Source organism: Eptatretus burgeri, chromosome 7 (genome assembly GCF_056783735.1).
Source record: "Eptatretus burgeri isolate ZD-2024b chromosome 7, Ebu_testis_v1, whole genome shotgun sequence".
NCBI classification, from domain to species: domain Eukaryota; kingdom Metazoa; phylum Chordata; class Myxini; order Myxiniformes; family Myxinidae; genus Eptatretus; species Eptatretus burgeri.
The window spans coordinates 60,161,343-60,185,235 of record NC_140967.1 but is presented as its reverse complement, the minus strand read 5'-3'; the positions used below and the strand labels follow the sequence as shown (position 1 = coordinate 60,185,235).

The 23,893-nt window shown below is 46.9% G+C and overlaps 1 protein-coding gene across 1 annotated transcript in view; it reads right to left on the bottom strand.

Moving 5' to 3' along the window:
• Positions 1-23,893, bottom strand: part of POLR2C (RNA polymerase II subunit C) — a 40,660-nt gene that overhangs the window by 7,726 nt on the left and 9,041 nt on the right. The window contains exons 3-6 of the mRNA XM_085888693.1: positions 12,679-12,747; positions 12,500-12,552; positions 5,219-5,347; positions 4,905-4,956 (exon numbers count right to left, since the gene is read on the bottom strand). Of these exons, the coding sequence (XP_085744819.1) occupies positions 4,905-4,956; positions 5,219-5,347; positions 12,500-12,552; positions 12,679-12,747 (303 nt within the window). The remainder of the gene's footprint in view (positions 1-4,904; positions 4,957-5,218; positions 5,348-12,499; positions 12,553-12,678; positions 12,748-23,893) is intronic.

Sequence of the window (23,893 nt, the reverse complement as noted above, 5' to 3'; positions counted from 1 at the left end):
CCAAAGCACCCAGACCCCCCAAATCTCCACTCAGCTTGTTTGTAAACTCCTCACAACCCCCTCATCCTTGAGCTTGTCAACATCCAGCCTCGGCTGGGATGGTACCACTCTCCTGGATATAAGGTGCAACTTAAGAGTTTCTAAAACAAGCCAGTGGTCAGTAGTGAGGAACTGAGCACTCTGGTTGACCCTGCAGTTCTGGATCATCCTCCAGCGACCATCAATGAGCACATCGTCATTCTCCTTTGCCACACCGCCAGCGTTGGAATACCAAGTCCAGCGATGAGCTTGTGGGCACGGAAACCATGAACCAGCCACCCTCAGTCCATGACTTCTTGCAAAGCCAAAGAACTTGGTGGTATTCAGGTTCACAGTTCCTGACCCATGGGGACCAACACACGTCCCATAACCATCGCTATCAGTTTCCGTCGATGCACTTAAATCCCCCAAGACTAGAAGTGTATCTCACTTGGGGCACTGATCAACCACAGACTCGAGCGTGGCATAGAATGCATCTTTCACAGTGAGATCACTCGCCTCAGTCGGAGCATATACAGAGACCAGGGATATGACACCCAAGGATTGACGAATCCTTCATCTCATAATACACTCGTTGACCAGTGTTATGTCAATTATCATTGGAGTCAGCTTTTTTGACACAGCAACAGCAACTCCTTGGGTATGGTAACCATCAGAGTGACCAGACCAATAGTAGGTGTAACCACCTGCTATGATCTCATTGCAATCAGTTCTCCGAACCTCAGAGAGTGCTGCAATACCGATGTCCAAACGCTTGAGCTCAGATGATAACAGAGACAGGTGATTATCCTCTCTTAGGGATAGGATATTCCAGGCACCAACCAAAGGGACTGCCTCAGGTTAACCCAAGGAGACCGCCGTCTGGTGGACGGCACCTCAGTACCATGACACACTCTCCCACAATCTTCCCCGGGAATGTTACCCCGTGGTTTCCCTCCTATCATCAAAGATTGGGGGTCCAGAAGGCTTTGCCCCAATCCCGTCATCCCGTGAGCTGTCCTGCGAAGGGTAGCTGCACAGGAGGTACTCCCACGGAGTGGGTTTTCAGATTTTTTGTATGCTTCTGGAATGTTTTGCGGAATGAAGGTTTTTACGGTGGGCGCAGTGCAAATCCTGCTCCCAACCCCCTCAGAAGTAACCCAACTGCAGGAGGATGTCTGCAGACACAGTTGGGCACTACATATGGTTGGCCATTGGCGCACAAGGAGCTCCGCCACCCTTTGACAGGTTTTGTTCTTCATCTTGCTGTGTGTCCATATCATACATCCTCCTCACCAGAAAACTCGGTGGGGGAGACGGTTTAGTCGCCGCCAACCCAACCATGGAACAGGTTAGTAGAGGTTTACACGATACCTGTAGCAAGTCACAGATCTGATCTGGCCTGACCTGACCTGACAATGGCGTTTAGGCGGGCAGTTATGGTGGTCATAAAGCAGGGCGCTCTTGTTTTTACATTCTTCGTGAGAGGCGGTGGCTATGCGGCATCTCACGAGTGGCGATTGCCATGTGGCGTCCATGGTGAAGGCTGAGTGCCAGCCACGTGGTGCTCGTAGTGAGATGGTGAATAAGTCTGGATTTAGCATGGGTTGTTGTGGGGGTATTTTTCCCAGTTGTAGGAGGTGGTTGCAATGAACATGGTGAGGTTTGGTGAGCGTCGTGAAGTCTGACGCGAGGCGGCGGTTAGGAATTGACACACATTTGAATGGGGAATGGGCACACAAACTCCAACAAAACGATGTACTGGTGCGCTACTGGCCGGATGTGCTTTCAGCGTGTTGTCCATTCTTATTTTCTTGGTTGGTTCATGTAATGGAAAGGAAAAGGTCAAAGGTTAAAGTAGAGGATGTAAGAGATATAAAAGACCTAACTACAAGAGTCCCACGTAACGCATCTTTCCCCTGTTTACCCACTAGACATGTGGAAGGGATGATCTCAGACATATACTATTGAAATAACTGCTTTGGGATCACTGTATGTTGTGTGCCATTGCCTTTGAGGCATGTGGATTTGCAGAACCGCAACGATATAATAAACAGTACATAATAATTAATTTGTGCGCCAGTGTTGCTCCATCTGAAATGATCTGTTTCATTTGGCATCGTAAAGTGTGATGAGTCTGATGGAAAATGCAATGTGTTTGCCAATAAAATATGATCATGAGATGCCATATTAATACTGGTTCAATGTCCAATACTGGATAAAGTCCTGTCATTGCGGCATATTTCATCAGAGCACATGACACAGGCTTGCCACCAAAGATGTTGTTTCACTTGGTGTTGGCTTAGCGGTTAGGGTGGTGGCTTGGGATCCTAGGGTCCTGAGTTCAAGCTTTGTTTCCCGCTTAATTAACACCAGTGGGTTGACTCAATCTGCCATCCTTCCGAGGTCGGCGAAATGCGTACCAGTGTAGCAGCCAAAAGGCTGCACACAAAGGGATGGGGTATTGACGGATTGATTAAATCTGTTATTGGTGTGGCACAGGATGATGGGCCGAATGGCCTCCTCCTGCGCATAATTTCCTTGTAATCCTTGCAAAGATGCCACCTTGCTCCCCCGGCTAACAACCTGGCCCCATAAGCTCCTGAACCATTTTGGTTGGTGCCCCTCTGCTACTATGGACATCAAACTTTTTTTCTCAAGTCATTAGTTTCGTCGTTTTGTCTGCACACGAATGGATCACCAATTTTGGAAAGTTTATCTCAGATCCTGTTGGAGATATTTAAGCTCAAAGTTATAGAAATCAACAGTATGTTACAATATTTTTGACAAAAGTATCAATTTCACAATTTTACTGAATCAAGTACTCTATGTACAGGGGTTTCCTTATTTTTTGGAGTAGGAGGCTACCATTAAAAAGTAGCAGGTTTCCATCACCGCGAGCGAAGCGAGCGCAGCTGTATGGCCGGGGTCCAGGGCCCGCCTCGGGCCCTGGAAGCCAGAGGATCCAAGATGGCTGGAGATGCATTCTAGCATGATTTCTGACATGAAATAGTTCTCATATTATCATGCTGTTGGGGTGGAAAACTCTACAAAAACAGGTGGTTTTTTTTTTCTTTCATTCATTTTATGCATATTTTCCCTCTTCGATTTCATTTTACTTTGTTAAATATTGTTTATTATTATTTTATTGTGTTTTGTTTTGATTTAATAAACAGCTGAAACTAATAACTTTAGACTAGTTTATTGTTTGAAAATGAATGATAAACATGTATTTAACTTCACTTGTTTTCTGATAATTTCTTTATTCGATCTCAGCTCGCTTCAATCGGTCAACCAATCAAACAGTCTAAGTGTGAATACTGCGTCACAGTCACAATCCCAATTTTGTTAAACTTCCAGCTTACATTATCCACCAATATCGTGTTGTTATACCGTCAAGAAAAGCTCGCAAGTCAATGGTACATGCATGTACCTGCGGTACCAGTATTCAGTTGGCCAGTTCACAGCTGCTCATACTTGGCCTTCACTTCAGTGAATAAACGGCGATTTTCAGTGCAAATAACCACGAATAATAAGATGTACAAAAGCTGCTTTAAGCTTATAGGCAAATTACTTTATAAAATAAAAAAGGCACAACGGGTGCCCGTGTATTTTGGAGCCGCATCACTTGACAAAAGCTCAAAATGGACGAGGTGAAACAAGTGTTTTGTGAAACAACAACGTCGCACTCGCGACAGTGCAAGTTTAGACCCATTACTGATGGCCAGAAGCTTACCTCCCATGTCTCTGGACTTCTTCAAAAATCCAAAGTCAAACAGGGATTTTCGTTTCGATGCCATCGTTTTGGCACCGAAACTGCAAGGCCTACAAAGTTTATTTTCTTGAGGTCATTGCTGTATGGTATCAGGGTATCAGGCCAACAGCCCAAAACGAGGCTAAAGCAGAGAACTCTCTATTGCAGGAGGTGTGTTTTAGCTACTTGTGTTATTTTTAGTTCAGTGTTGTGCTCGACCTGGCGAGAGTACTAACAGTAAAAGTAAGCCCACTTTTATCGAAATACTAATGTGTTTTTGTCTCGGATTCCAAAACAGGGGGTGTAGAGATTTCGTGGTGAAAAAATTAATAATAATAAAAATAAAAAAAACAGAAAAATCGGCGCTGAAGTAGGCGGCGACCTTTGACATTTTTTCTTTGAGTAGATGGCTGCGGGTCACCGGTAACCGGCTTCTAAGGAAACCCCTGTATGTATCACTCAAAGCCTTCAAAAATCAGTTTTCCAGTCATACACAAGAATGTCCAAGATTGCTGAGAAAACTGAGCCCCAAATACATTTCATAAGGAAAATATTCACCGAGAAGTTGCCATCAGGGCTCAAAATGGCACTTTTTAGCTCAACATGACCTCTCCGTATGAAATAACAGGCAGGATTTCAGAGTTAAACTTTTTATACTCAATCAGGCATGTTGTCAGCTATCCGGAACCACACAGAAATCATACAATTGAGAGATGGGAGCGAAATCCATTTTCTGAGAACAATTTGTCATCTCAGGTTGCAGTCTACATGTACTTGCATTAGTTGGTGGATGTTAAAGATCCCACAGTGCTTTTCATGAAGAGTAGGACAGTTATCATTGGCACCCTGACCACATTACAAATTCCTGTTACCTCAAGCTGAACGTGAGGCCTAGGCAGCTGGTTCATGAAGGACTTGGGGCATAAACAACCCTATAACGTGGTTGGAATAATTGGGGCTGTTAAAGAGGAATCTCAGCATGATGAGGCAGGTGCTCTCTCACTTGGGAATGCCAAACAGACCAGCCTATTGCTACTAAGAGCAGCAATGGAGGAAGATACCTCATGCAAAATAGTATCAAACAGCGAGACGGTAAGGCTGAACTACATTTCAACCAAAAAGATCTACTCACCATCTTGTTCACCATAGTCATTGGGATCATCATCTCGGGTTCGTGATGTCATCTGCAGAGATTGGGAGGAGAAGGAAGATGCTTGATGCTTAAACCAATTGGAACCAAAAATAAATAAATAAAAGAAGCAAATATCAATAAGCACAGCCAACTTGAGAAAAATTTAAGTGCTGGCCAGCCAAACAAGAAAAGAGAGAAACGGCAAGACAATAGAGATCTAAGCTAGGTTTGGCAAAATGGGAAAAACTTGATCTTTATTAATCACTCCATTATTAATAACAGACAAAGCACGATGGGAATAACTTGGTGCTTACCGGCACCACACGAGGATTTGAAGAGATGAGGTCTCTGGAAGTAACATGGCGTGTTTGATCTTCAGAGCACTTCACCTCCATGTTGAACTCCACAGAGCATTCAGTGCAAAACTCCTCGCATGTACAATCCTAGCGACAACGATACGCTCCTTGCCGTCACACCAAAACGGACATCATCACGCACTGCTGCGCCAAGCCTTCAGAAAATTAATAAAATGAAAACTTCCCGTCAAACAGGCCATCATATAAGCACTGACCAGAACTCAACTTCACATGATCAGGGACTCACGAAGAAGGTTGTGTTTGCAGAAGGAAAGGACACATTGCAAACTAAAACTTATAACGTCATTGATGATCATCAGGTAGATTTAATTTGTATTTTTTCATAGCTCAGCCGCACATCATCCCAACTGAGTACCACCACCCCCCCCCACCCGCCCCCACCCGCCCCCACCCACCACCACTCGGAGATAGGAATTTTTCAGCTCCATTATAATCTTATGGGACCACCGTCGTATATGCGGTCTGTCGTTGACCGAAACGTCGTAATGCGGCGCATGACTGTATATATATATATATGTATACATATACATGCATGCACACACATATATATATATATATATATATACATATATATATATATATATATATATATATATATATTAGGGTGGTCCAAAAAAGTCGAAAAAAAATAGAATGTTGCTCCACAAGCTTAAAATTATTCTAATATGATCCAATAACGCGCATATCTTTTTTTTAGCTTGATCGGAGGTGATTTAGAGGTCGCTCCATATGACGACTTTTAGTCTCATGACTTGAATAAATGAGGGTATGGTCAGGTACGATTACGGGTACTTCTGGATGTCCAAGGTGGAAATGGAGTGCATTTTCGAACTCTATGGGGTCGATTTACTCTACCGATGGCGGTGGCGGATCGTAATTGAAAAATGCATTATGGAAATTGGGAAACCCTGATTCCCAGGCGGAAGGCGAGGGTGGCGGTTAAAAGGGGGGCGGTTAATTGAGGTTACACAGTATATACATATACACATACACATATATACATACACACACATATATTTTTTTATATACATATATATATATATATATATATATATATATATATATATATATATATATATATATATATATATATATATATATATATATATATATATAGTTGCGGCCATGGGTACCGAGACACCAGCTTGTCACTCAGAGGGATTAATCCCCGGTTGTCCTCAGTAGAGCCGAACATGGGGCCACCGCTCACAATTAACGTTGTGGTACGGTGGGTTGTTTAAAAACCACGAACGCCACCCAGTCAACCACGAGCTCCAGTTTCCGCCGTCTAATTATTCCGTTTAACTAGAGGTCACGTGGTTACCTGAGCGGGGAGCGCGCCCTCGGCAAAGCACCAATGTTATCTGATTAGATTTTAATCAAGGCAGTGGAGCGTTTTAACCGCTGGTGCGTGCCGACGATTTTTTGGTTAAATCTGTGGTAATTACCTCCCAGTCTATCTAGGTTCGGACAATGCTTGACTAATGGAAGGAAAGGACAAACACGGACAGGTTGGAAATCGACAAATAATTTATTAATAATAAAATAAATAAATAAAAAGAACCTTCTATTTGTTGAGGTAAATAGGGAATTAATTTCAAAGCAAAATCAATCAAAATGCCAGGAAAGAGACAAAGAGCAGATGCTTATCGGGGGTTGACTTACAGTTAAACACAGACAAGGGTACCCAGCAGATCATTCAGGGTGGGGGAGAATTGTCTCGCTCACCAGAAAGTCGTCCGTGAAGCGAAAACGTCCTGAAAATGCGTGTGTGCGTGTCACGTCCGTCACCAGGACCCAGCTTTGCAGTGCACCCTCTCGCGGGGCAGCCTTGAGCGCCAGTCGACGTCTGGAGGGCACCGAGATTGTCCGTTGCGGGTTTAGACCCTGTTGTTGTTGGTGATAGACCCGTGCCTCATTTGTTGGCGCCACTGCTCATACCCGCACGTGCACCACACGCTCGCTTGCCGAAGCACTGGAAGGGCGAATTGTCTCTTCGGCGCTGGTCAGACACCCGCTTCTTGGTCGCTTCTCTCGTCCTTTGCTTTTTCCTCTCTGGACTTTTTCTCCTCAGACTTTTTCTCTTTACTTTTTTTCTCTTCAGAACGTCTCTCTCCTCTCAGAATGTCCCTCTTTCGCTTTTTCCTCACTTTTTTTTATATCTCAGAACGTCTCTCCTCACAGAACGTGTCTGTGGTAAAGAAAAATGCTTCCCATAAGAGAGGGGATCTATCCTTTACCCTTCGCAACGCATCACATTTAAGAACCCATTAGACACGGGGATGGGGCTAATCTGAACATGCATTGAAGGAAATAATTGTCTGAGGACCTGGATGTGTGGATGCATTCATCAGACCGGATTCTGAAATCCATAACAATATATATCGTTGCGGTTCTGGAAACCGCATCCCTCCAAATGCTAACAACTTACAGTACGCACACAGTACACTCTTTTCAATCCATTTATGGAGTCTAATAATTATATCTATCTTCTTCTTCACCCCACACCTACTGTACATCTAATAATTATATCCAATCTTTTCCCTCAATTCCTGACACAGACCAGGGCTGACACCGCGCACACCACCGCTTTTGATAAATGACCGCATGCTCAATGGCGGTGAACCGACGTGCAGCCCTGGGGTAATTTATTATCGCACACAGAGCAGGGCACGAATAACCCACATCTTGTTTGGGTCTGCGCATGTGTTTACCAAAGCATCTTACCGGCGGTCTTCGCTGGGGCACGGTCCGGGAGTTCAGTGCAGGGTGATTCGTGTCATGGTGTTCGGAGCGAGACGATTCCGCAGCTCAGCTATGGCTAGCCAGATGTACAGTGAGGCTACTTCCGGTCATGGCAGCCGGCCCGTGTACTGGCCGGGGCCCAACCAGGGTGCCCGATTCGCGTGACGACATCGGTTTGGGTCGTCACCCCCACCCACACCACAGGGTGTATAAAAGGATGGGTCGTGGGGGCTGTCTGCCATCGTCTTTCCTGCTCAGCGTTCCCATCTGCTGGTGGTTTTCTGTCCCAGCTCATCGCTCGTGGTTCCTGTCCTGCTCTCAGTCTGGCCTGGGATTGACAACCCGCCCATTCGCCTGCTGAGTCTGACTTCCTTCACCAGCTCGCTTCCAACTCCGCCCACCCACCTGATCCTGTCTGCAACTTACTACGCCCACTCGTTTTGACTCCGCCTTTCTCCATCCACTGGCTTCTGACTCTGCCCAAGGTCCTTCCTTCACGCCTGACGGTCGCACCCCATTCTCTGGATCGACGCTTAGCTGCACGAAGCGGGAGACGACGCGCCAGCTGTCAGGGAGGTATTGCCCAGCAGAGCATCCCCACCAAAACGTACTGGTGGCACGGTCGGTCAATCATGCAAGGTATTGAGAGACCGTTGGCCTCATCTCCTCTCCTCTTTCTTCTCATTAACTCTTCTTCATCAGGTTGGTGTGTGTGTGTGTGTGTATGTGTGTGTGTGTGTGTGTGTGTGTGTGTGTGTGTGTGTGTGTGTGTGTGTGTGTGTGTGTGTGTGTGGGTGTGTGTGTGTGTGTGTGTGTGTGTGTGGGTGTGTCATGATGCCTGTCCTCGTTTAAGTTAAGAGTGCATAAGAATTATATCGGGATAACTCTGCTCTGTGTCTGCTTTAGTAAGTTGCTTGTATTATTGTCCCATCTCTCACATTTCTTGCTATCTCACACACAACAATAAAAACTATTAATTGTGCCACATATCTTTCCTCACCTGCCTGTTCATAAATTATTAGTAAAATGTTCCCAGCTCGTTTTTGTCTTTTCTTTCATTGATCCAGCATGGTCCATATCCTAACCTAGCCAGGACTTTATTCCCAACGATCCGTTCCTTTTAGCCCATATATCCTTGGCAATGTCGCTCGGCCGCATCTGATCCGGTAAAGTGATCCGGTTCGGACAAGGCATACCAAGGGCATGTCCCCCGGTAATTAGATCATGTGATTATTTTTTAGGTAACCAGATAAACTAGATGGAGGACCCTAAGTCACGTGGTTGAGTTATTGGCGTTCACGGGCGGTTAGCGACCCGCCGCGTCATGGAATTATCCGTCTAAACAAATAAACCCTCGAATATCATGGGTGTCGACCAATCGCAGGCAACCTATTGTGTTCCAATTTCATTTTCACGGGATTTTATCTCCCATTACGAGCCTCATGTTGTTTCTCATGCACCGCCTTGAATGGCGCTCAAACGTAAAGCAATGGACAAAGTTAGTTGTGTCAAAAGGCAGAGAAAGGTTATGACGTTGGGCGAAAAGATCAAGTTGTTTGATGGGTTGTCTCGAGGAGAAAATGCAGCATCTGTGGGCCGTCATTACGGAATCAATGACTATAGGTATAAGCTTCCCCATTGTTCTATTCCCCATTCCCAAATCTTCACTTTCCAACTCCGTATTCGAACCTTATTCCCAAACCCTTATTTTCCAACACCCAGACTCGAACCCTCGCTCTCATGCTTCATTCTCAACTGCAGCTCATGAAACTAATCGAGGCGAAGGGATTTGAGCCAGAGCAGATTTTTAACACCGACGAGTCAGGACTATTGTGGAAGCGGATGCCATCTCGTACTTTCCTCTTCCAGCAGGAAAGATCTGCTTCACAGTTAAAGGTAAGGTAAGGTGGTTAAGGAGAGTCTTACCCTTCTCTTATGTGGCAATGCTGCAGGCGACTGTGTTGTAAAGCTAATGCTGTTCTTCCGATCACTGAATCCCGATCGCTCTTACCGTGCTCCCCCGTAACAGCATGATCCCGGGGTAAGTCTTGTGTTTTCTATTTACGGGAGAGTACAGTACGAAGACATAATGTTCTTACCCCATCTCGTACTTTCCTCTTCAAAGAGGATAGATTTTCTTCGCAGTTCAAGGTAAGGTAAGGTGTTAAGAAGCATCTTATCCTTCGGAGGTGTTTTATTGTACATAAACATAGTCAAGGCTCATGGAAGAGCAAGTAAGAGAACAAGAAAAAGACCAGGACAAAAAGAACAGCAGAGAGAGAGAGAGAGAGAGAGAGAGAGAGAGAGAGAGAGAGAGAGAGAGAGAGAGAGAGAGAGAGAGAGAGAGAGAGAGAGAGGGGGTGAAGAGAGAGAGAGAACACCAACAGCAGAGCCTAAGGCCAAGATAGAGTGAGGTGGACAAACAATGGGTGCAGGGAGAAATGGGAGGCAGGAGAGAATGTATGGGGTGGACAAGACGGATTCAAAGGGAAACTCGAAGGAGGGAAATTTGGAAGGAGGGATTGGGTGGGGTGGGGTGGGGTGGAGGGATGGGTTAAAGAGGGTAGAAAAGATCATGGTTTTGCATTGGCGACAGTCTGAGATGGTGGGGAACAGCTGTCTTTAAGACTCAGAGGGAAGAATGAAATTGAAGAGGATGTGGAAGTTGGTTCCACAGGTGTGGAAAAAAAAAAGAGGAACAAATGGGTGGTGGTGAATAGGCAGTGATCCTGGATTTAGGTGGTTTCACCAGAAGGGGTTGATGGTGGACCATGTGTGCCCTGCAGAAATTTGGTGGGGTGGGGGATGGGAGAAGCATAGATAGAGCAGAAGGTGCAAGACCAGAAAGGAGGTGGTAAAAGACAGAGACCACCGACCTGTCTGTAATGGTGAAGTTATAGGCCCATCGGCTCAGCTTCATCACGGGAGATTTCAATAATCTTAAAGGCCTTGGTTTCCACAGCATCAATCTGAACAAGATGTGAGGCAGGGGATGCAGCCCAGAAGGGAGAGCAGTCCTCCATCAAGCTGCAGATGAAAGCCTTTTAGGTGGATACGAGTTCAGGTGTGCCAAGGAAAGGATTATGTACGATGGAGGATGCCCAGTCAGCAGCTGGCGTTAGAGGCAAACTTTGAAATGTGGTTTGCCCAAGAGGATTGTTAAGAAAGTGGTTGGGAGGGTTTGCCAGATGGTCCTTTTGGAAAGAGATTGTGAGAGTTTGAGATGCATCAGGATTGAAAGACCCATTGCAAGTGTTTGACCAGCTCAAGGTCTAAAGAGAGGGAAGAGGCCGCAGCCTGCCTGTCTGAAGAATGAGGAAAGTCATGGCAGAGTGTGAAGTCATCAGCAAAAAAGATAAAGAGGATTTTCCAGAGAGTCAGAGAGATCACCGATGAAGATCAGGAGTAGGACTGGGCTCAGAACACTGCCCTGGGATGCTCGAGCATTGACAGGGAGAGGAGATTAAAGGATTCTGTTGAGAGCTACACGCTGGCAACTGGAGAAGAGTAAGTCAGTCAGCCATTTGTGGAGTTGAACTTGGATGCCAAAGGCAGAGAGATTGGAGAGTAAGGCAGGATGCCAGACTGTATCAGAAGCACGATACATCTCCAGAGAGACGGCCCTGATCTTATGTCCGATATTGAGGACTTCCATCTATTGTTGAAAGAGATGAAGCTAAATGTCAAAGGTGGACCTGGTTTGTCAAAATGTCAAATGTCAAAGGTGACCTGGTTTGAAACCAAATTGGTGATCTGAGATGAGGTTTTTCGAGAAAAGGAAGGATTTCATATCAACTGACCATGGCCTCACTGATTGGAAATAAGCCGAAAGGTCTGTAGTTAAGGGGATCAGTTTTTGCACCATTTTATCATGTGTTATAATGCAGTGATGTTGGCAGGTTTCCAAGCAGACAAAGATGACCGAGCACAAACGACAGGGTGAAAAGGGCAGAGAGTATGTGCGCGACCAGTAGAGCACGTTTTTAGGACACTCGAGCTGATGCCGTCCGGTCCAGTAACAGAGTGAGAGTTGAGAGTTGGAAGAATCTTCTCCATATTCTCAGGCGTAAAAGACAGAGTCCAGGAGAAGTTGGGTAAGACAGAGAAGGATGGGTACCGAGAGCGAGGGGTTGTGGACACAATATTTGGAAGTAAACACAAAATTGAGGCGTTCAGACTTCTCACGAGCGGAGTCGGACGTGGTGCCAGTTGAAGAGAGGAAAGGTTAACCAGTGAGCTTAATCAATTCAACACAAAAATATAAATACAGTACATTGCGAAAAAATTATAAACATTCACTTCATCTGCCAATATGCATGAAACCAGCAGCCAAAAAAGGTCAATCTGCCAAATGGTGGAAAGCCTGGGATGACTGGTCGATTTCATGACATTCGAACATCAATCGCACGCCACGGTCCATTATCAAGCACATGTAAATGATGTCAACATCAACAATTTGGTGAGTAATCTTACCCGAGAAAACTGCATCTTCTCCACAATTTCATCACTCGTGAGAGGGATCAGTCCTAATGAACACACAAAACCGGCAACATGGCCAACTGCATTATCATTGTGGGAGAGTACATGTGATCATATTTTCCCCCTTCCCCACAACGATTCCCTGTGATGGAGTCAGAGTTGGTTAAACCTACCGATACGATGAGCAATAAATTCATCATGAAGGACTGAGGAGTTCGCATCGATCTGAACCCAGTCAATGGCTGAGGGAGGGTATGTAAAACATGGTTTATAAATTACACACCAACCTCAAAAACGACAGGTTGCTGAATCATCAAAATGCCACAATCCAAATTTAAAACTTGAAAAGTGAATTAAACGCGAATCTGTAGATTTATGTGCCTTCGCCTGCCTTAGATGTTGACCCACTGCTACGTTTGATCTCAAGTAAAGGTTATGTTAAAAAGTAAAGGCCAGGAGAGAGAGAGACAGAGAGACAGAGAGACAGAGAGACAGAGAGACAGAGAGACAGAGAGACAGAGAGACAGAGAGACAGAGAGACAGAGAGACAGAGAGACAGAGAGACAGAGAGACAGAGAGACAGAGAGACAGAGAGACAGAGAGACAGAGAGACAGAGAGACAGAGAGACAGAGAGACAGAGAGACAGAGAGACAGAGAGACCGAGAGACAGAGAGACAGAGAGACAGAGAGACAGAGAGACCGAGAGACCGAGAGACAGAGAGACAGAGAGACAGAGAGACAGAGAGACAGAGAGACCGAGAGACCGAGAGACCGAGAGACCGAGAGACCGAGAGACCGAGAGACCGAGAGACCGAGAGACCGAGAGACCGAGAGACAGAGAGACAGAGAGACAGAGAGACAGAGAGACAGAGAGACAGAGAGACAGAGAGACAGAGAGACAGAGAGACAGAGAGACAGAGAGACAGAGAGACAGAGAGACAGAGAGACAGAGAGACAGAGAGACAGAGAGACAGAGAGACAGAGAGACAGAGAGACAGAGAGACAGAGAGACAGAGAGACAGAGAGACAGAGAGACAGAGAGACAGAGAGACCGAGAGACCGAGAGACAGAGAGACAGAGAGACAGAGAGACAGAGAGACAGAGAGACAGAGAGACAGAGAGACAGAGAGACAGAGAGACAGAGAGACAGAGAGACAGAGAGACAGAGAGACAGAGAGACAGAGAGACAGAGAGACAGAGAGACAGAGAGACAGAGAGACAGAGAGACAGAGAGACAGAGAGACAGAGAGACAGAGAGACCGAGAGACCGAGAGACCGAGAGACCGAGAGACCGAGAGACCGAGAGACCGAGAGACAGAGAGACAGAGAGACAGAGAGACAGAGAGACAGAGAGACAGAGAGACAGAGAGACAGAGAGACAGAGAGACAGAGAGACAGAGAGACAGAGAGACAGAGAGACAGAGAGACAGAGAGACAGAGAGACAGAGAGACCGAGAGACCGAGAGACAGAGAGACAGAGAGACAGAGAGACAGAGAGACAGAGAGACAGAGAGACAGAGAGACAGAGAGACCGAGAGACCGAGAGACCGAGACAGAGACAGAGCGAGACAGAGACAGAGCGAGACAGAGACAGAGCGAGACAGAGACAGAGCGAGACAGAGAGAGCGAGACAGAGACAGAGCGAGACAGAGACAGAGCGAGACAGAGAGAGAGACAGACAGACAGACAGAGAGAGAGAGAGCGAGAGACAGACAGACAGACAGACAGACAGAGAGAGAGCGAGAGACAGACAGACAGACAGAGAGAGAGCGAGAGACAGACAGACAGACAGAGAGAGAGCGAGAGACAGACAGACAGACAGAGAGAGAGCGAGAGACAGACAGACAGACAGAGAGAGAGCGAGAGACAGACAGACAGACAGACAGACAGAGAGCGAGAGAGACAGACTGAGAGAGTGTGAGTGTGAGAGTGTGAGAGTGTGAGAGTGTGAGAGTGTGAGAGTGTGAGAGTGTGAGAGTGTGAGAGTGTGAGAGTGTGAGAGTGTGAGAGTGTGAGAGTGTGAGAGTGTGAGAGTGAGAGAGTGAGTGAGAGAGTGAGAGAGTGAGAGAGTGAGAGAGTGAGTGAGAGAGTGAGAGAGTGAGAGAGTGAGTGAGAGAGTGAGAGAGTGCGAGAGTGCGAGAGTGCGAGAGTGCGAGAGTGCGAGAGTGTGAGAGCGTGAGAGACAGAGAGAGAGACAGAGACAGAGAGAGGGACAGGGACAGAGAGAGGGACAGGGACAGAGAGAGGGACAGGGACAGAGAGAGGGACAGAGACAGGGATAGAGACAGGGACAGAGAGGGACAGACCGAGAGAGTGACCGAGAGGGACCGAGAGAGGGACAGAGAGAGTGGGACAGAGAGAGAGTGACAGAGAGAGAGAGTGACAGAGAGAGAGAGTGACAGAGAGAGAGTGACAGAGAGAGAGGGACAGAGAGAGAGGGACAGAGAGAGAGGGACAGAGAGAGGGACAGAGAGAGGGACAGAGAGAGGGACAGAGAGAGGGACAGAGAGAGGGACAGAGAGAGAGAGGGACAGAGAGAGGGCCAGAGAGAGAGAGAGTGGGCCAGAGAGAGAGAGAGTGGGCCAGAGAGAGAGAGAGTGGGACAGAGAGAGAGAGAGAGTGGGACAGAGAGAGAGAGAGAGTGGGACATACAGAGAGAGAGAGTGGGACAGAGAGAGAGAGAGTGGGACAGAGAGAGAGAGAGAGTGGGACAGAGAGAGAGAGAGAGTGGGACAGAGAGAGAGAGTGGGACAGAGAGAGGGACAGAGAGAGGGACAGAGAGAGAGAGTGTGGGACAGAGAGAGAGTGGGACAGAGAGAGAGGGACAGAGAGAGAGGGACAGAGAGACACGGACAGAGAGAGAGTGGGACAGAGAGAGAGTGGCACAGAGAGAGTGGGACAGAGAGAGTGGGACAGAGAGAGAGGGACAGAGAGAGAGGGACAGAGAGAGAGGGACAGAGAGAGAGTGGGCCAGAGAGAGTGGGACAGAGAGAGAGTGGGACAGAGAGAGAGGGACAGAGAGAGGGACAGAGAGAGAGGGACAGAGAGAGAGGGACAGAGAGAGAGGGACAGAGAGAGAGGGCCAGAGAGAGAGGGACAGAGAGAGAGGGACAGAGAGAGAGAGGGACAGAGAGAGAGTGGGCCAGAGAGAGAGTGGGCCAGAGAGAGAGTGGGCCAGAGAGAGAGTGGGCCAGAGAGAGAGTGGGCCAGAGAGAGAGTGGGCCAGAGAGAGAGTGGGCCAGAGAGAGAGTGGGACAGAGAGAGAGTGGGACAGAGAGAGGGACAGAGAGAGGGACAGAGAGAGGGACAGAGAGAGAGGGACAGAGAGAGAGAGGGACAGAGAGAGAGGGACAGAGAGAGAGGGACAGAGAGAGGGAAGAGAGAGAGAGGGAAGAGAGAGAGAGGGACAGAGAGAGAGGGACAGAGAGAAAGAGGAATAAGAGAGAACATCAGTGGACCCAATGATTTCCCATTTCGAAAAGCTTCCTTTTCCATTTTCATAAAACCTCAATTCCATTTCAGAAAAATAAATTCCATTTCACGTCATCAATGAAAATAGAAGCATTTATTTGTGCACTTTCATTGAAAAAAATAATAATTTTGGTCATAACTGAAGTCTTGCAGATAAATGAAATTATTCTAAAATTCCACTTCCTTTGCTCGGGCTCATTATAGTAATCAGCCACCTGTCCTTCCTTATGTGACTTGCAGTTAAAGACAAAATAAATAAAAAAAATGAAAATGCTCATCATCCAAGGAGGAACCATGGTTTGTTTTTGAATCAAATTTCTGCTCAATGTCACTATTGAAGGAAATCATTGACAACATTTCCATGTTCGTTGGTGTGGAGCTCTACCGCCTGCTATTGAATAGTTGCTTGTACTGTAAGAGGCTCTGCTCCATGTCGATGCTTGGCACTGGCATCCAAATGGCATCTCTGGTGATGGCTGCCAGATGTGGATATCTGCATTGCATGGTCATGGGCTTACAGAAAGTAGCGATATTTATTGGCATGGTGATTTCCTCAGCATTTAACTTGTTGTAGATGAGTCACTCCTCCAATATTTCATTAGTAGGTTCATTCAAGCCATGTATTTTTTTGACAGTCTTCGATATTATGTGACAACGAATAAAGCTTTTGGGGTCAAAGATTCCGACGGCTTTGGAATCGAAGACAGGATGCTACTCGATGTGCTTGGAAAGCTTTTTTGATGACTCTTTGAAGACATCATTGAAGGAGAACTTGATTATCTTTGCTTTTGCTGGTTTCTTGCCAAGGTGGTGATCTATCTCTAACCTAAATGACGTTTTCTCAGTACCAGCATGTTGATAGAGCCTCAGATCTTCAACTACATTGTAGACAGTACATGTTAATGGGTCACGAGTTGCTTTGAGGCTGGTCACGGCTGTCATTAAACGTGTTCAGTTTTCTTTGATGAAGTTCATGTAGAGTTGGTGAAGCCCAGCACAGATTTGTTTGGTGTCATCTCAATGATTGGTTCAACTGCTATGCCCTTGCTGTCTTCCTGCTTGAAGAAACCCTTGTAGATATGGAGATGGTGGCATGATAATTGACAGCATCAAACCACGAGATGACACGGGTACTGGAGGAAGCTCCATCTGATCGCTTGGCAGAAAGTCTTGAAGAGACGGTGGGCCTCGCATGTTGCTTTCTTGAAGAAAGCAGACTTAATCATTTGGACAATTGTGGCAACTCTCTCAAACTCCAGCCAATGCTGGAAAACTTCAGCCGACAAATTGATGACGTGAGCCAAACGGGGCACATGACAACTGTTGGGAACATTGGCTGAAGGACTTGCATTGTTTCTGCAAGTCTGTAACATACATTTGAATGTGAGCTGCAGAGTCGGTAACAACAGCCGTGATAACGGGGGAAGTTGGAACGAAGAGGACTGGTATAATTCTCTAGGGCCATAAGAGAAATACCAGAATTTTGCATACATTGCTAAAAGGAGAAGTGTGTAGTTGTATGTATGTGTATGTGTGTTGAAAGGATCGAAATCTCGAGGAAGAACAGTGCACAGCCGATGATCCGTGCGGTTGGCAAACCAATAAATTGCTTTCAGGTTCAAGTTCTTACTTTAGGAAAGGGAACTATGTTTTCAGGTTTACAATTTAAAAGAAGTTGAATATAGGATGTTGTGAAGTCAACATCATTTACAGCAATCCTTTAAATTATATTATATTTTAGGAATAGCCGATACTGTACGTGTGTGTGTGTGTGTGTGTGTGTGTGTGTGTGTGTGTGTGTGTGTGTGTGTGTGTGTGTGTGTGTGTGTGTGTGTGTGTGTGTGTGTGTGTGTGTGTGTGTGATCCATTGCTCAATTGTATTAACAGGAAATGGTAGGAACTCGACACCTCTCATCCAAGGATATTTCTCGTATATGCTAGATTTTCAAGCACCCAGTTTGCATTGAGGAACACACTAATTATGGTTAACCATTTTAAAATTGTCACTTTTTTGTTTAAATGCTGAAAATATTGTTAAAACGACTATTTGACGAACATATGTCACGCCAGCAACGGCAGGTTAAAAGTGCCCTGGCAAGCAGAAGCAAGTCACTGAAAACACACACAGCGCATGCGTGTAAGGCCTCGTTAGCATGCATACGTCATTTCCAATCTCGTCGTGTCAAAGCACACATAAGTTGCGCAATGTTGTTGTCTGTGGCAATGCAGCTCCTTCCTTGCAGTGTTTTACCATGAATGGGCAGATCTTCATCTGTTTGAGCGTAATATCAGCCATAGTGCACAGTCTCGTAACATCAAGGATAAATTCTTCTCAAAGATCTGTGAATTTGGAGGGTGATGTCAAAGTAATTTGCCGTTTTTCTGATGGTTGCTCACCATCGCCTCCCTCTGGCTTGGCACCGGCAGCGGAGAGCTTGGCAGATTTTTTTCTTAAATTTGAGAAATTTTTTGGCAATCTCATCTGCATATCAACGATTTTTCATCATTATAAGAGCTTCGCACGCACGCACATGTGATGTCCAACATTTTGTTTTCGCTGGCAATTGTATTATCAGGAAATATTTTCACTGAATTTTCAAAAAAGTGGAACGACTTTCAGGTCAAATTTCACTTTGACTGGGTCTGCAGAGATTGCTAGACAGAATTATATTCAGTAGCTAGTGCCAGCAATCGAGATAGATTCACAGTGACGCTCGTCCGAAGCTGCTGCGTTTGACGTGGGCGAAGCATTGGCTGTGTTCACACTCCGGCTGTATATGGTGTAGACGGCAGATGATGTATTTTTTTTTCTTCACTACTTTTTGTTATTACACTGGAGGAATTAAATCTGTGGAGTATCCCACGCAAAATCAAACAATATGGTAAATATTTCATTTGCAATTGGATATACCACCAGACTCCGTGGCGTAATGGTTTGAGCGTCCAATCAGTCTCTAGATTTTACATTTCAAAACCTGGCTGAACCTGGCTGAACCTGGTCAACAGTTCGAAACCTGGCTGAATCATGCCAAAAACTTTAAATGGGGAATGTACAATTGTTTGACACTGAGCATTTTAAAGGATAGGGCACCGACAAACAATGCTGGGAAGGCAATGGCAAACCACCCATTACAACCCTTGCCAAGAAACTGCTTTCAGCAGCACCAGAGCTACGTATCGAGTGTGGGACATCAGAATCGAAAAAAAAATGGATCTAACCTCAACTATTTTTGTACTTTACAACTTTCCAATTTTTTTTTTACTCGTGTTTGATTCAGTTTTCCATTTCAAGTTCCCCGATTCCATGAATTTTGTCCGTTATCCGCACTCGTGGAAAAAAAAAACATAAAAATAAATAAATAAATGTACGTTATCTTTAACCTGTTGAACCCAAAATTGAATTGGTTCATCTTTATATTACAGAGTCATTCCACCTCATATCACGGGAGGCCTCCCAGTTGACCCCCCTCAGATTTACTTTAAACTTTCATAAAATAGCTCCCAGGTATCAAAATGAAGTTGTGTAAAATTTTAGGTAAATAGATGTGGTCAACTCCGAGATATTGAGAGTTGAAAATGTGGTTGTGGCCCTATTTTTATGGTCATTGCAAGCATCACAAAATGAACGGCTACTTTTAAGCTCCCACAACTTTTTAATATTGTGACGTCCACGGGACTTGAACAGTCCCGCCAACGTAGAATGAGCCGAAACGATGGAGGCGGTTTATTTATTTATAACCCAAAGATGGCGGTTTTAATCGCTCTACCGCAAACGGGACGAGGAAGGTGGCACGAGTCGCTTTTCACTGAGTTGATAACGTTTATTTCTCGAACCAGAAATAACAAGACTCGGCAAGAAGAGGGATCCGGGGCGATTCGACGGGATGGTGGTGTGGGTTCGGGCGTGGGGAAAACACAAACAATTCCAATGGATATACCAATCTCAAACCCTCTAAGGCGCCAGGTACTCACACACACACACACACGCACACGCACACGCACACGCACACGCACACGCGCACGCACGCACGCACGCACGCACGCACGCACGCACGCACGCACGCACGCACGCACACACACACACACACACACACACACACACACACACACACACACACACACACACACACACACACAACGTAGCTGGTCCTGGTGGTCAGGCTGGCCCGTGGTGTAAACGCAACAGTCCCTGGATTGGCGTTGGACGAGCTGGCGTTGCGCTCGTCAGGGGCAGGAGACACCGTGGTGCTGTCGATCTCCTGGTGTCGGCCCAAGTCCGCTCACAGCCGGCAGGGAGCCAGTTCTGGCGCCAAGTTGCGAGCAGGAGAGGGAGGCAGGTCTGCCCGCCGTTCGACCCCGTGCTCCGAGCCAGCAGAACCCCAGAGCCAACCAAGGTGAGACACGAGGCACAGCAAGGCCACGAGACACGATCAAATCCAGGATCGAATCAGCCCAACAAACAGCACGCTCCCAGCACAACAGCCTCCACCAGAACGGTTTTTCTGTCCCGATCTTCTTCCTCCCACCCGTTTTCCCCAAACAGAACCTTTTTATCCTCGAGTCCTCGTCACTTCCAATCGAGCCGTTTTATTGGCCCTCCGCCGTCGCCTTCCGCCAATCGTGATCACGGGGCGGAGCCATCCGCAGCACTGTCCAGTGACGTCACGACAAGCCTCCAGGGAATACTAAAAGGGGTTTACGCAGACACACCTACCCTAACCCGTTTCCCTAACTAATTACGCGACAATTACCATTTCCCCCTTGAAGAAATGGACATTTACTAGACAACTTATCACCACTGAATTGCTACTTATTACATCGAGATCCTGGTAAAACTCGAACAGCATGGCATACCTAATTAAACATCCTAATTACCCTTTGAATGCATACCCCCCCTCAGACGTAACACTGCCCCCTCCTCTGTTAGCGCAGCTCCTGCAAGGTATATCACAGGTGCTACCGTACCAGCCTTAACACTTACTGACTCACACCTAATTAACCTAACGAAATAAAGTAGGAGGGGCAATGGGCAGCGAGCCGCAGCTAACTTACCTATCCTGCTTAATGTACTACCCCCTTATGGCCTTATCCTCGCCGAAACAATCATTCATTTTTTAATTTTTATTTTATTTTATCACATGAGAGCACTGAGCGAAGTTGCACTCCATCCTCTGGATCATCGCTCTTGTCCAACACTCTTCCAGTGATCTGGGGAGGGGAAACAAAAGGTTCCACAAAAACACAACACTTATACTTTACATTCCTACTCTAAGCCTTAACGACACTATTCATGGGATATTTACATTTGACCGCGTCCCCCAGTGGATGCTAATAGACCCAGCGTTACCTGGGGAGCCAATTTTCAAATTTGCTTGACCCCAAAATTATGTGGACATTATGCCCTTGCTGCAAAAGTCAAGTTGTGCGGGATCGAGTGGGACTCACACATCTTCACAACACTCACACCATGGTCATCATCACATTTCTAGGTCATGGTCCTCATTTTAATGATGCAGGCTGAATCCCGTCATGGCCGTGGGGTGGGTTCCCACAAGATGATGGGGGCATCTCAGGTGCAACCATGCCCACAGGTAAGCTTTAGTCCAACCCGGACGTTTCTCCGCCCTGCTCCCTTTGATTCCCACCCCCCTGGTAGCCATCAGCTCGAACCCCGTACAACACACTGGAAGGGGTCTCACTGGCTCCTCTGGCCTTCCTGGCTCGCCAAGGTCCTACCCGCCTTGGTCGCTCAACCAGACCCTCTCCCAGTTGCCTCCAGACACTGTCACCGTTAGCCACCAGGGGTGAATCTCCTTGAAGGGGGTCGCAATTCCCGCTCACCGTGAGCTTCAGCAATCCCTGTGGACAAGCACATCATCCCCACCCACAAAACCCACATGACTCCCCCACCCCATCGGCCTTACATGTGACACCTGCATTTCTAACACTTCACCGACCATGACCTTCCCTGTTACCACACCATGTCCAATAAAAAATCAATGTGTGCACCATACATTTCACTTCTTAACTTAAAACAACTCACACAGCACTTCTCACCCGATCCACGCACCAGCCATTGGACAGCCACTTGTGCCCGCTTTGTTACCAATTACCCACTGTCCCGATTGTCACTCTAAAACCCAGCAGAACTTACAAACCCATGCCAATTTTTCCACAATTCACTTTTTTCACCACTAAAGGAGGGCACTTCGCCACAATCTCAGCAGCTGAGCATGGCCCTAGAGGCTCAGCCCGATCTAGTCTCCCCAACCCCCGACAGTGATCTCCGGACCCGACCTATGAAAGGGCATCTCGGATAGACCTGGCGGTTCAGCAGGAGGATTCACCCTCTCCGAGTCTAAAAGTCTATTGGAGGGTCCCTCCATCGCCGGGTACCGGCAATATCGTTGCATGTGTCCTCTTCGCCCGCACCGGAAACAACTCCCCATAAAAGGCCCCTGTGAGTATCGGTGAAATGTCTCTTCCGGTTCCGGACCCCCTCGGCCATAATCGAATTGCTCTATTGGCTGAACTGGACCCCGCCGCTTTGGCGCACCAACTACCGGATTACCCTTTATCAAACTTGAAAGTTTCTGGCAAATTTCCTGAAACATTTGGGTAATGCCAATTTCTCCCAGCCCCCCTCCCTGATTCTGAATCTCTGCCTGTCGGATCGTCACCGATGGCCTCTCGGGAACCCGACCCGGCCGACTCCACGAGGCCAGCCTGGCCGTGCACTCGGCCGCTCGGTGCATGGTGGGTGGATCCTGTAACTCCACTAGCGCTCGGACCTCAGGGTCGGGAAGAGCAGCTAAAAATTTATCGAGTGCCAGTCTGTCCCATGCCTCCACTGTAAGGTCCCAATACGCGATCCTGACTGATTGGTAAATGTCCTGTGCCGGCTCCTGCACTGTCTCGCCCGGCTTTAATTTGCGGTGCTGGAGCTGGGCCCGCACCAGATCACAATTTGCTGCGAACCCAAACCGACGGCTCAACGCCTCGCAAATGTGGGAGCTGGTCAACATCCCCTCCGCGATCTCGTTTAACACATCTGCGGCTGGTTCCCGCAACGTTGCCACCAAATTCCCTGTACGTTCCCGCTCATTCCACCCATTTAGTCGAGAAATGCACTCAAATTGCGTCAGAAAAGCTTCAAGGCTCCCTGACCCATCAAAATTTACCAGGGGGATCACTTTTCCAGTGGCCCGCTTCCCAGTTTCTCCCTTGTCCGAATCCAGTCCAGGGATCAAACACCCTTGTGGCTGCGTATCCAATTTCGGAGCCCACTGTGGCCAAAGATGTTTTGTGGTGAGGGTCTCATGGGTCAATTTTGCCTCCTGTTCCAAACGTTGAATGGACCGATTCACCTCTACCCGCAGGATCTTCTGGGCCCGCACAACCTCCTCCAAGGCTCCGTCGCGAGTTTGTAGCTGCTCCTCAACCAACCCGGACACTCTACTTACAAAAGACGGCTCTACCAGGCCTTTATCCAAGACTTCATCTTGGCTCATAATTTTATCTTGTTCGTCCAAACGAGCCTCCAATCCTTTTACCTCCTCCGCCAAATTCATCCCTTGCTTCCTCAGCTCTCCACACTCTTCAACTTGCAGCTGCATACGAGCATCCACACAGGCATGATGACGTTCCAGGCTTTCATCCACTTTATCAACCCGAATGTTCGTTGCATCAATTTTATCTACCAATTTTTTTCGTATATTTTCCCCCTCCAATGTAATTTCTACCTTTGTTTCCTCCAATCTATCCTCGAATTTACTTTGTATTTCCCCCAATTTAACATCCACACACTCCTGCATCTCAGTTTTCATTTTCTCCATCTTTTCCCCCAATTCATCCTTCATTAAATCAATCCGTGCACCCAACTGTACCCCCATTACCCCCAATTGATCTGTCATTTC